At 33.6% G+C, this 12,189-nt stretch overlaps 1 protein-coding gene across 1 annotated transcript in view; it reads left to right on the top strand.

The window, feature by feature from the left end:
- The window catches only part of LOC137919032 (uncharacterized), a 54,383-nt gene that overhangs the window by 17,703 nt on the left and 24,491 nt on the right, over positions 1 to 12,189 (top strand). Inside the window, exon 3 of the mRNA XM_068761994.1 lies at positions 9,777 to 9,956. Within this exon, the coding sequence (XP_068618095.1) occupies positions 9,777 to 9,956 (180 nt within the window). The remainder of the gene's footprint in view (positions 1 to 9,776; positions 9,957 to 12,189) is intronic.

The following is a 12,189-nucleotide window of genomic DNA, read 5'->3' as shown; positions in this document are numbered from 1 at the left end:
AATGAGGGTTTAATCAAGTTCAACATTAAAATTTCGTTTGATCAATTAATCTACACTGTGGTTTTGGTGAGATGAGGTAATTACTGATGCAATGAACGCGGTAAGCCAAATTGAAAATGAATATTAACAACGAACGCGCATTAAAAATTGATGCGTTATCCCAATGAAAATGCACGCGTAACATGAGCGAATTTTTTTTAAATATTTATACTATAGTGCTATCGAAAATAGGAAAATATATCGCCTTAGGTACAGAGGTTGTTTCACAATGCATTTAGACTGCGTTTCCTCTCCCTCATTGAAAAAATACCACACGAGCACAGGCAGGTATTAGAAAGAATACCCACTCGGCTGTGACCAGGTTCAATAGGCCGTGGAATGTTAAAAAATTAAAATAGAACAAGAAAGAAATATTCTACTAAAATATATATTTGTGCCAAATGCAATCTATTTTAGGTATAGACAACACGCACACATAGAACTAAAATAATAAAAGATTAAATAAATAGTGTTTTATAAAGATAGATTAAGTAATATAAGGTAAACGAAACATAAGCGGGAAGGTTTTTACAATAATGTGTAAAGCAGGCAATACCAATGTAAAAATAAAAATAGGTTGACAAATGGAGTAGACTAGAATAGACTGAGATAACAATGTAAATGAATGAGAGTAGATCCAAGAATCTGGAATAAGAATTAGTAGTAATGTAAACAAAAATCAAACGGAAAATATTTATTCTATGTTATAAAAAGTCTGATATTTGACGGTAGAGGTGAGAAGATATGAAAAAAAAACAACGAAGCGGGAGTCAAGGTAAACGAGCAAGAGTCACAGAAAGAGAAAGACAACTATACCTTTCGATGAATCATCACTATCATGTCAGCCGATAGACACTCATTGCAAGATAAAGCTATCCCCAAAAATCATCACCATATTAACTGATAGATGGTTATGGCAAGGCATAGGCTTTCCCCAAATATCATCACCATCTTAACTGATAGATGATCACTGCAAGACATAGGCTTCCTCCAAAGATCATCGCACATATTAACTGATAGAAGGTCACTGCAAGGCATAGGCCTCCCCCAAAGATCATCACCATATTAACTGATAGATACTTACTGCAAGACATATTACCTATACCCATACCTATACCTCTCACCAGATCATCATACTAACCGATGGATGCTCACTGAAGGACGAAGGCTTTCCCCTAAAACCGTCACAATCACCGGTCTTGCTTTGCCCACATGCCCAGTGACTTCCTGCGATCTTAATTATGTCAATGCACCTGGAGGGGGACTTACCCACGCCGTGATTATCAGCTCATGGTCGCTACTCCAGAACCTGGCTTCCTTAACGACCGTCGATCTCAAGATCTTCTCCGAATCTCCTAATTTCTAATTCGATCTTGCGGCACTTCTAGCATAACTCTCTCCTTTTATTCTTGATTGACCTTGAGCATTCTTGTATATAGTACAGATATATATATATATATATATATATATATATATATATATATATATATATAAATATATATATATATATATATATATATATAATAGCACAGATAACATAAATAACTTTTTATTATCTGTAATCCGTTTATTATTTTACTTAAATGTTCGCTGTTTTACATAAAATAATAAAAAGAAATTTATAGAAAACGATAATAGAAAACTAGAAAATTTTCCATCGGACATTGTAGTCGTTTTTTACTTACAACTTATGTTAGATAGATGAAGCCACATTTGTTGGAGCGACGTTCGCGGCTGGCCGCAAACCGATGTCGGAATATACAGGCATTTTACGACGGAATGAAAATTTAAAAAATTATATATATTCCGCATAACAATGGTCATATTATGTATCTATATACAGGATGATTGTATTTAAGTGTAAAAGCTTTGAAGGTAAGGTAATAAAGGAGAGTTACAAATATACCTTATCTAAAAATTAATCATTTTAGAAATAATAAACAAAGTATTAATAACAGTAAGAAATTTTTCAAAATTAATACTCAATATTAAAATTAATTATTGTTTAATATCTGTCCCTGTACAATGTACTGCCAGAAGTTATTAGCCAGTGGCATTAGAAAAGAAAAAAATAAAAGATAAAATATATTTATTCAACATTGAAACTTTTAACAGAATTTTTATTGATCGACAAGTGTTATAGTTGTTGAAAAGAAGCAGGAAGAAACTTCACAACAACACATCTTTTAATAATTTTATTACACAAATTTATACATATACACTTTATCAGATATAGCCTAAATGAAATAAAAATAATCAAGCGACATCATCGTCGAGGATTCCTATCATTTTTATATTTATTGGTAAATAAATGTAACTTAATCTAGTGTGATTAGAATTAGGCGTAAAACCTTTAAATGTTTTTGCTGACAAATGAGCATAGACTTACACTCTTCAAATTTTTATATATATTTGTACACATATATGATTGGTTATTAATTTTTTTGGCTTTAATATTTGTTCATGTTTAATTAAAAATGTATTTCGAACTAAAACTTGTAAAAACTATTTTAAATTCTAATACAGGTAGAGATTGAACTACTAAAATTGCTATATTGTATAGTATTGAAACAAAAAACTGTTTGAAGTTCTTTTAAAATTCGAAGCGCGTATATAGCCTTCGTAGTTTTATTTAAAGTTGAAGCATACATAGTAGAGCTCGGCTTAATAAGTTTATACATGATTGTAACTTAAGTCATTCTTCTAATAACGTAAATATGTCACCACTAAGTTAAGCATAGGAGTTACATTAATTACCACATTTTTTTTTCAACAAGACGCACGGATCCATAATACATATACACAGTTGAAATCTTTTTAAACCGCAATAAGCCTTTTGGTCCTCTCATATCCCTTATCATATTGAGGAAATGGACTTCTTTATTTTAAATATTTTTTTAGGTTTCTACTTTCTCATCTTTTCTCTTTCGTTCTTCAGATTTTCTTTCAATTCATTTACACTCCATTCACATCTCACCTCTCTTTCTGCGCCACATCCTTTTGCTATATCACAGTACAGTTTGAATTTTAATTTTTATTTCAGAACACTTTTGTTATATTATTTCTAAGTAAGAAAAGAACCAAAATATAGACACTTCCGCCCATGCAGTGGTAGTCGTGCAACAAAGTGCACCGCCCGCCAGCCCGCTGATAAATGCGTATGCGGCAAACAATGCGAATTACACAACTGCCACCGAGTCTCGACTCTGTGTTTGGCACTAATCGGTGTAACATAACGCCTGAAGATGCCCCGTGAAGGGTTCAAACACGTGTTGAGTGATTTAACGGTTAACCTATTGTTGATTATAAATAAAAACTTGGTAAAAATTTTAACATTTAGATACCATGGGATCGGAACGCAGATCTGTTTAGAAGAATCGAACAAAAACTCAACAGTTGCTTTTTCTAATGGATTCAAGCGTTATTTTGCGGAAGTCCATCCTAAGTAAGAAAAGGACCAATATATAGCTACTTCCGCCAATGCAGTAGTAGTCATGCAATAAAGTGCACCGCCCGCCAGCCCGCTTATAAATGCGTATACGGCAAACAATGCGAATTACACAACTGCCACCGTGCCACTCAACACGTGTTTCACCCCTCCACGGAGCATCTTCAGGAGTAATGTTACACCGATTAGTGCTAAACACAGAGTTATATTATTTCTATTATTACTCTTATTTTTACCTGACCTATGTTGCATGTTTATTTACTACCTCCATTATAATTGTTCGGCAATACCTCAAAATGATGTGGCGACACTATTTGTTTCGCATCAGGGAGATGGTGCCACTCTTCACCCTTCTTATCTAACTCTATCTCACAATCTGCTCTTGCAAATATTCAACCTGCACTAAGAGTTTTTTTAGGTCCACTTTTTTGGTTACCTCTTGTACTCCTCCTATCGTTGGGTATTTTATTTAGTCGCTCACTTTTCTGTTATTTATCACGTTCTATGATTTCTTATCACATTTATTTCCCTTTCTTACATCGCCATTCGTACTTTTCTTTCCTCCAAAATACTACTTTTTAACATTGTAATTTGAACTATTATATTAATTTACATTCCAGGTTTATTTATTTGGTCATATTCTTATTTCGTTTCTATATCGCATAATCTAACAATTTCTATATCATTTTAATCTTAAACAATTAGGACTTTTTCTTCCATGTCTAGCCTACCGGCCCGTGGTTGCAACTCAGTAACAAATTACAATTTAAAATTCAATGATATTTAAACAATAAAAATACTTCAATAACAACTTTCTAATGAATTACGCCTTGTAATGCATTTTAATGAACTCGGACAATCCTCCATAGATCAGATTGGAGAGGATAGCTCGGTGAAAGTAAGTTAACAGTACAACGTCTAAGCACTTTTTGCAGATTTCGAACTAAAAAGAAAAAGAGCAACAATACGAACGCTGTTTTTTCATAAGGGTTCCGTACGTGATAAATAGTTTATTCATCAAATTATTTTTACTAATTTCACTAAGATTAGAATCTAAGACAGATTAAATACTAGCGAAAAACCTTGTTAATGAGTCAACAAACCTAGTTACTGTAGTTGTTTTATTATAGTACTGTAGTTATTTTATTATAGTAGTTACAATATTTAATTGTACGCACTATAATAAAGTACATACTATAAAAGCAAGATCTGACACTCTCCATCCCTTAGCGCTAAGAGTGAAAGAAAATATAAAAAATCGCGAGAGAAAGGGACATGTATAAAAAATAATTCAGGATCAGTTGATTAAGATCGCGGCTCTTAAAGCAAAACGTAATCAAAATACGTCAAGCGACATAACAGTCGAGAGAAGCTCGAAGAATGAAACAAGAGAGTGAGACGGCTTCGGTGATGAATATTTGACGACACAGTTCTGATCCAAAAGCTCAAGGTGCATGGGGGATTCTCAGAGTATCTACACAGGTTTAAGCTCAACGAGTGTCGTGTACCTTTGACCCACTAGTGGACCAGACTGTTCTGCATGTAATAATTTGCTGTCCCATATTTAGTAGACAAAGAGCAGAGTGTGAAATGGAGATGAGTATGAGAAGGAGGATGGAGAGTGGCAGAATTTCATCCCTGACAGGCGATGCCAATAGCCGCCATGTGTAAAAACTGTGGTGAAGAATAGGAAGTAATGAAAGGTAGGTTCGTAAATAAAATATGAAGCATATGTCAGAGAAAATTCATCAAAAAATAATTCATAAAAATAAACAATAAACCCTTAATTAATAAGTTAATAAGGAAAACAAAGTTCCTATTTTAAATATGACAAGGAAAAGGATATAAAAAATATTCAAGCAGGAATATTACATAGAAATTTATTTCAACGGATAAACTCATGCTTTTATTTAAAAATAACATTTCGAAACAGGACGAACGGAACCCTAATCTGTTCGGAAAAAGCTGTTGCTGACAGAAAAAGACTACAACAGTGCAAAGGTTTTTGTGTTGTCTTTTTAATAGTAAAAACTTCTCTAGTACCGTCAGGGCTGTCACTGTGGTATAAATTTAAATAGATAAATATTATTATTTTATTTTTTTGAGGTTACAGAAAAAAACCTCTTCGAAATTTTATGATGCTTTCGACATCGTATTTGATGTCATTGGGCAATGGTGACTAATGGCTACCAGGTTTCATGTTTTCAGCTCACAGACGCTCACTGCAAGGCCTATTTAAATATATCTATGGAGCATATAACTTTCTACATGGGCCCCATTTTTAGATACCGCCCGTTCCACTGTCATTTTCTGGAATACAATTTTTGATGTCACCAAGTTTTTCTGTATAGTTTTATTTATATATTTTCTTTCGTCCGTCAACATATTTAGCATTCTATCTTCTTACTTCCCTCACATTTTGTGTTTTTCTTATTGGTTTAATTAAGATACCTTCTATGTATAGTCTTCCATCCTCCGTCATATTTCATGCAATACTACATTTTTTTATACATCTTATCTCATGTCCTTACTTACATTTTCTTTTACAAATCTCATTTGATTTTTTTAGAGCATTTATTTACAATTATTATTTTTGAATATGTCCTCTTTCTATATTCTTTATCACTGTCATTTTTATGTACTTGTTTATTTCTTTGCCTGTCCTTAACTTGGTGGAGGGGGGGGGGGCAGGAATATCATAATCGCCAAGTTTGGTAGACGGGTAGGCGATTGCAGTGTGGTATTATTATACGTAAAAGACGTTGCTGCCCATCTTATGTTAATTTGTTTGTGAGGTGTGGCAATCCTTAATAATTAATGCACGATGTGTGGATTATGTAAGATTGTATCTCAGGAATTGAATCCAGGACTTTGCGAGTCCCAGTCCTCTACCGCAGGTCTACCACTGCTAAGCTGATGGGTTTATATCTTGTCTAATTGTACACTACCATAAAAAGATAGAGTATTTAGTATATATATATATATATATATATATATATATATATATATATATATATATATATAGTATAAGAGTATATAGTCCTCTCAAAAGCCCGTGGAGTGTTTATTAAATAGTCCAATGCAGCTCAGATGGTGTGATCACGTTTCTATACAGTAAGCCATTATTGATAAAACATATCGATTGTAAATCGTATTTACTTGTATTTAAAAATCAAACATTTTTATCTAAGTAGTGACAACCCTATATTCACTTTCCGTATATTACAACTTGTTAAGTTGACCGTTAACAAGTTAAAAAAAAGCAAACATGTCCGCGCGTGTGAGTGATCGAGTGAACTTAGCTTGATGTGCGGTCCCATTAAGTTTCGGTTTTCTGAGATTCGTTTACTTATCTTTCACTTGATATCTAAGTATTCGTCACTTAACCAACTGAGGAAATATGCATGTTTCACACTCTTTAGTAGTCTTACTAACTTTATATATACAGAATGATTATTTATAGGTGTAAGTTAGTGAATATATTGCTCATTTGCCGTCTATTAATGGTACACACTATTTAAAAAGCAATGATTTAAAAATTAATAATATAGTAAGAAAAGCCTTTTTAAAAATCTTTATAACTATATATTCAAGTTTTATATAGTTTTCCATCCCTGCAGACTTAGAGCAATCGAAATTTATAGGTCATATTCCAATAGAAAAATAATGTAACATATTGCAGTGTTTATTTTATACAGGGTAATAGGGCTCATGTTCGAATTTTCTCATTTGTGTTACTTATTATTATGATTCTAATTTTCAGAATCAGTCAACTCGGTAGATAATGGAATTTTCCGTGATTTTTTCTGTGACATTTTAATAACGGTGTAGCTATCCTTAAAAATCCAATAACGATTTCTTGTTATATTTTTTTAACTTTCTTTATATTAGTTTCAAAATACGCATTTCCAAAGACATGTTTTCGACTGAAGACGCGTTCAATAAGAAAATTAATTGCACCCTAAGAAAAATCAATTCAATGACAATGCAATATAAGGAACGACATCCATTATGCCACTTAACTCCGGCACTGGTGCACATGGGGCGTCCGGTGGATGCCAGCTAACTCCGGCGCTGTTACCGAAAGGGTTAAACCAGAGTTCCCCAAACTTTTTTGTGTCGTAGACCCCTTGCCATGTTTTTCCGTGTTGGGTAGACCCCCTACTTACCTGATATTGATTTCCTGTAAATTTCTAACTGTAGTGAAGTTTAGTGTTAAAAACTTAAAGTAAAAACACATGATAATTTATACATTTATTAATTGAATTTAAATTAAAACTACTCAAAATAAAATTTTGTATCTGTTATGTAAAATATACGTAAGATTAAAAAAAAACATAAAATAACATAAGCAATAAGTCAATATTTTCAGTGAGAAGGATGAACCTGATGCTTTAATAATAAATTATAGACATTTGGCGTCAATTTTGTATGGGTTAATCTTAAATCTCCTAATGATGTTCAGTCCTAAATTTTTACTTCATAGGTACTTTTATAAATAATGTAAATGTTTTGATATTATAAGATAGTATGATGTAAGTAAATAGGTACTATTAGTGTATGTGTTGAGATCCACTATCGTGGACACCCATTTTCATTTCATGGACCCCCAAATTTTTTTTGTTGACGTAGACCCCTTGTAGGTTGTCATAGACCCCTAGGGGTCGATATAGACCACTTTGGGAATCACCGGGTTAAACCGATGAAGGTGCTTTGAGAATCCTCCGTGCCCCGTGAACATCTGGACCAGTGCCTATATATGTAATCATATATAAATATATATCATACATAAATGATATTTTAGCAACAAAATAAGGTTGTTTCCAACGTCATAATTATATAAGAAGCCAGTCGGTATCGAAACACGTCCGTGCGCTTCTATCGACAATTTAGCAAAGTGCCCCACTTCCTACCCATAACGGGCATAACGTCGGTTATCTTCACGGAATGTAACGTCGAACGTCGCTTCAGAATTCTCGCTTCGCGGCAGAGTGGCACCTCCTCTGGAGGAAGCGTGTTCTCTATTTTCCGCCATATTTTTCTGCTTAGCACCATAGAGTAAACGATTTCAGAGAGTACAAAATTTTAATACTATTTTAAAGTTAAAGTTTTTTCAAATTTACATTGATAAGTCAGAAACGATAAAGTAAGTGGTATACTTACCTGGCAGAAGAATTATTATGATATACAGAGTGGCTGGTTTAAAACTTTTAAACTTCTTATCGTACACATTTCTCATCAAAAAGATTTAAAGGTTTTACTTCTATTTCCAATTACCAAATATGTTACTATCATATCTTCTAGCAGTACAAAGTATAGAAGGACAAATAGTAAACAATAATTAGTATTTCGAATTTTGAAAATCCTCTTTTACTATACTATCATTAAGTTATTTACCAAAAATTAATCCACTGAAAACTCTGACTTTTGGATAGGGTATATCATACAGTAATTGACAGCAAATGAACTACAAATATATACTCTTTTAATATTTTACACCTATAACCAAACATCCTCTATATTAATCTACAAATTTATTTTAAACACTCTGTTCGAAACTAACCTGTGTGCCTGAAGGAGACAGTCTCACTGTACCTACATTGTTACCCATTTACGGCAAAGTCGTGAGTTCCTTTAAAAGGTTTATCTTCAATACTGTAGGTATTGCAGAACAGCGTTGGTTTTCAAGTACATTCAGTACATCTGTACTGAACGCACTCGAATTTCTGCAAATATTTCTGACACCTTTTCAAGATATTTATATATACAAAAAATTACATAATTATGGCTATATTATTGATGTTACATTTATCTATATACAGGATGATTGGTTATAGATTTTAAGATTTTATTGTACATCTCATTTTCAATTAATGTGTAGTACAACTTATCTGAAATAAATTGTTTCAAAAATATTAAATAACGTAATTACACAGTAAGAAAAATCATTTTTGACTCTGAAAATTGACAGTTTATTCGAGGTTTGTAGACACGTAAATAATGTATGTATATCACTGTGGGTGCATGTTGACATAAATGGACACTAAAAACTAAGTGCTTGCCCCTCGACGAGCCGCGTCCTTTTCTGTTTTTCTTTAGTTTTCTATATGCATAGTATAATCTTATTTTGGATTCTTGGTGACCATTGAACAATTCCAACTAAGCGACACTTGGCAGTTCTATCAACAAGCAGCTTTACCGTATCATGTACAAGCAAGTTTTGTTAACAGTGAAAAAAAGGCATTACGAAACACGATACAATAATTGTAACAGCTAATTATTGTTACAGGTGGAATACTCTCATTGGGCAAGGTGCTGAACTTCTTTCCGGTGGGAGGTGAGAGAGAGTGCCAGCCGGAGGGTCACACTCTCGCGCGTGCTGGCATCTGCCTGAACCCTTACGATTGTCGCCAACGCGACGGCAAATCAGCAGGAGACTGCGCTCACGGTCTCGGCGTTTGCTGCGTATGTAAGTATCTTCTTTTAATTTCTAGAAGTTCCGAGAAACATCTACAACTTTCTTATTACTCATGGACTCGGAATCTTCGACGGTCTATATTCATCAGCTGCCATTGCATCTTCTAAACTGTATTCGGAGCCTTCCACGGTTTCTACGGTCATGAACAGCTGGTCGCTTGGTTAATAATATTTTTAACGGTATCTGTGGTCTGTATTTGCGGAGCGGTTGTGCAAATTACGCAGTATGAAATAATATGTAGTGTCTGTTTGCAACAGAAAAAAGAGAATAGTAAGATAGGAATCTAAGGACCGAGGAATTATATATGAGTATTAATTCTGGTCCTCAATCTTAAGACCGGCGCCGATCTTGATCCTCCTTGTAACATCGCCTCGCGGAAGTCCAACCTAAGCAAGAAAAGGACCAATATTTAGCCACTTACGCACATGCAGTGGTAGTCGTGCAATGAAATGCACCGCCCGCCAGCCCGCTGATAATTGCGTATGCGGCAAACAATGCGAATCACACAACTAACACCGCCAAATTACTCAACACGTGTTTCACCCCTCCACGGGGCATCTTCAGGAGTTATGTTACACCGATTAGTGCCAAACACAGAGTCTGTGATTGTCTGTTGCACAGTAAAATCACACGCGGCGCGGATGCGGTTAGTAACAAAGTCGAAACAATAATGGTAGGCGGAAGAAAGTTTGGTCAGTTTTTAATTTAAGCGTCAATCTTGCTACTTCACAGCACAGCTTGTTCACTGGGCGTTTTTACATGTGAGTAGGAAAAGGATAGGAATATATGGTAAGGATAAACTGACAGCTACATAGTTATTTAATAAACTTCGAGTGCGAAACATGAATGCGATAAAGTAAATGTGTTGATACTTAGAAAAATTATAAATATAATACATATCACTGCGTAAACAGAAGCCAATGCTTAATAGGTTACCCAGAATCACTCATGGTTTCCTGTACTCATGATCTCAATCTTTTTCTAAGTAGTGTACTTTATCTCCGACGGTTTGGTTTTATATTAGCTTCTTCTAATTTATATATACCCAAAGTGTATTCCGAATCTATCTATATCTTTGACTATAATAAGCAAATATAATCACATCATTAATAAACTTTAACAGTACATGAAATAGATAACTATTTTTTTAAAAGTAATCGTTGCTACTTGAAAGATAAATCCATAAATGAATTGATCACACAGTTACGTGTTTTATTAATTTGTTCATTTTTTAAAATAAATACATTTAAAAAACTTTTAAGTTAAACGATTTTTTGATACCCATATTGTGGTGGTTGTGGAAAAATATGTACCTAGTCCGCCATATTGGAACGGCGTCCATCTTGAATTTTAAATTTTGACATAATCATCGTGTTTTACTAGTGTAGCCCTTTCATTTGATACCCATATTGAGGGGGTTAAGGAAAAATATGTAATCCGTCATTTTGTATCGGCGGCCATCTTAGATTTATAATGTTATTGATTTTATTATATTGTATTGTCATCTAAATTAAATGTGTGTACCAAATTTCAGATCAATCTGACAACGGGAAGGTGCTTAAATTTCAATTTCTAATTTTGACCCAAATAAATAAACAAATAAATTCCGTACGAGTCGAACTAAATAAAACCGTTTAATAAATTAATACTATTATTAACTACAGTTAATTAACATTGTAAACACAATAATAATCTAGAATAATTGTAAAAGAAACAAAAACAGTTGAACGACCCGATAAACTGGTACAAGATCGTGAAAGTTCATACATATAGTCTATTCTTCCATTGTCACTTCAGATATTAGACAATGAAACATTTCAGACGACCATACATCTGTAGCTTCCAACTTTCTTATACTTTCAAATACCACCACTGTACTTTCAAACGGATTTATTTGACTTTTTATATTCCATTCATCATAATCTTGGCGGTTTTAGCTTTCTATAGCTGGAGGCGTGCAAATAAATGCCTGTATTTGTTGCTTTGCAATAATACTAATCGGCAGAATTCTGTTGTCTTTTCTTATGCTGGTGTTCTATCTCTGTTTTACTTTTTGTGCTCTGTCTTCTTGCAGCTGTACAACTTTCTTTTCATCGTTCCATCTTTTCGTCTTTTCTTCCCTTTGTCTTTCCTTTCTTTCTTATCTCCTCCTACGTTTTATTTCCTTTATGCCCATTATTTCTTTCTTAATAAATATCCAAATTTTTTACCAGCCGATATTTTT

The sequence above is a fragment of the Battus philenor genome, unplaced genomic scaffold, assembly GCF_028537555.1.
Source record: "Battus philenor isolate CCGP_79_NKW_IND1 unplaced genomic scaffold, ilBatPhil1.0.hap1 SCAF_15, whole genome shotgun sequence".
In the NCBI taxonomy this organism is placed as follows: Eukaryota; Metazoa; Arthropoda; class Insecta; order Lepidoptera; family Papilionidae; genus Battus; species Battus philenor.
The sequence above is the reverse complement of the archived record's forward strand: the minus strand, read 5'-3'. Positions and strand labels throughout refer to the sequence as shown.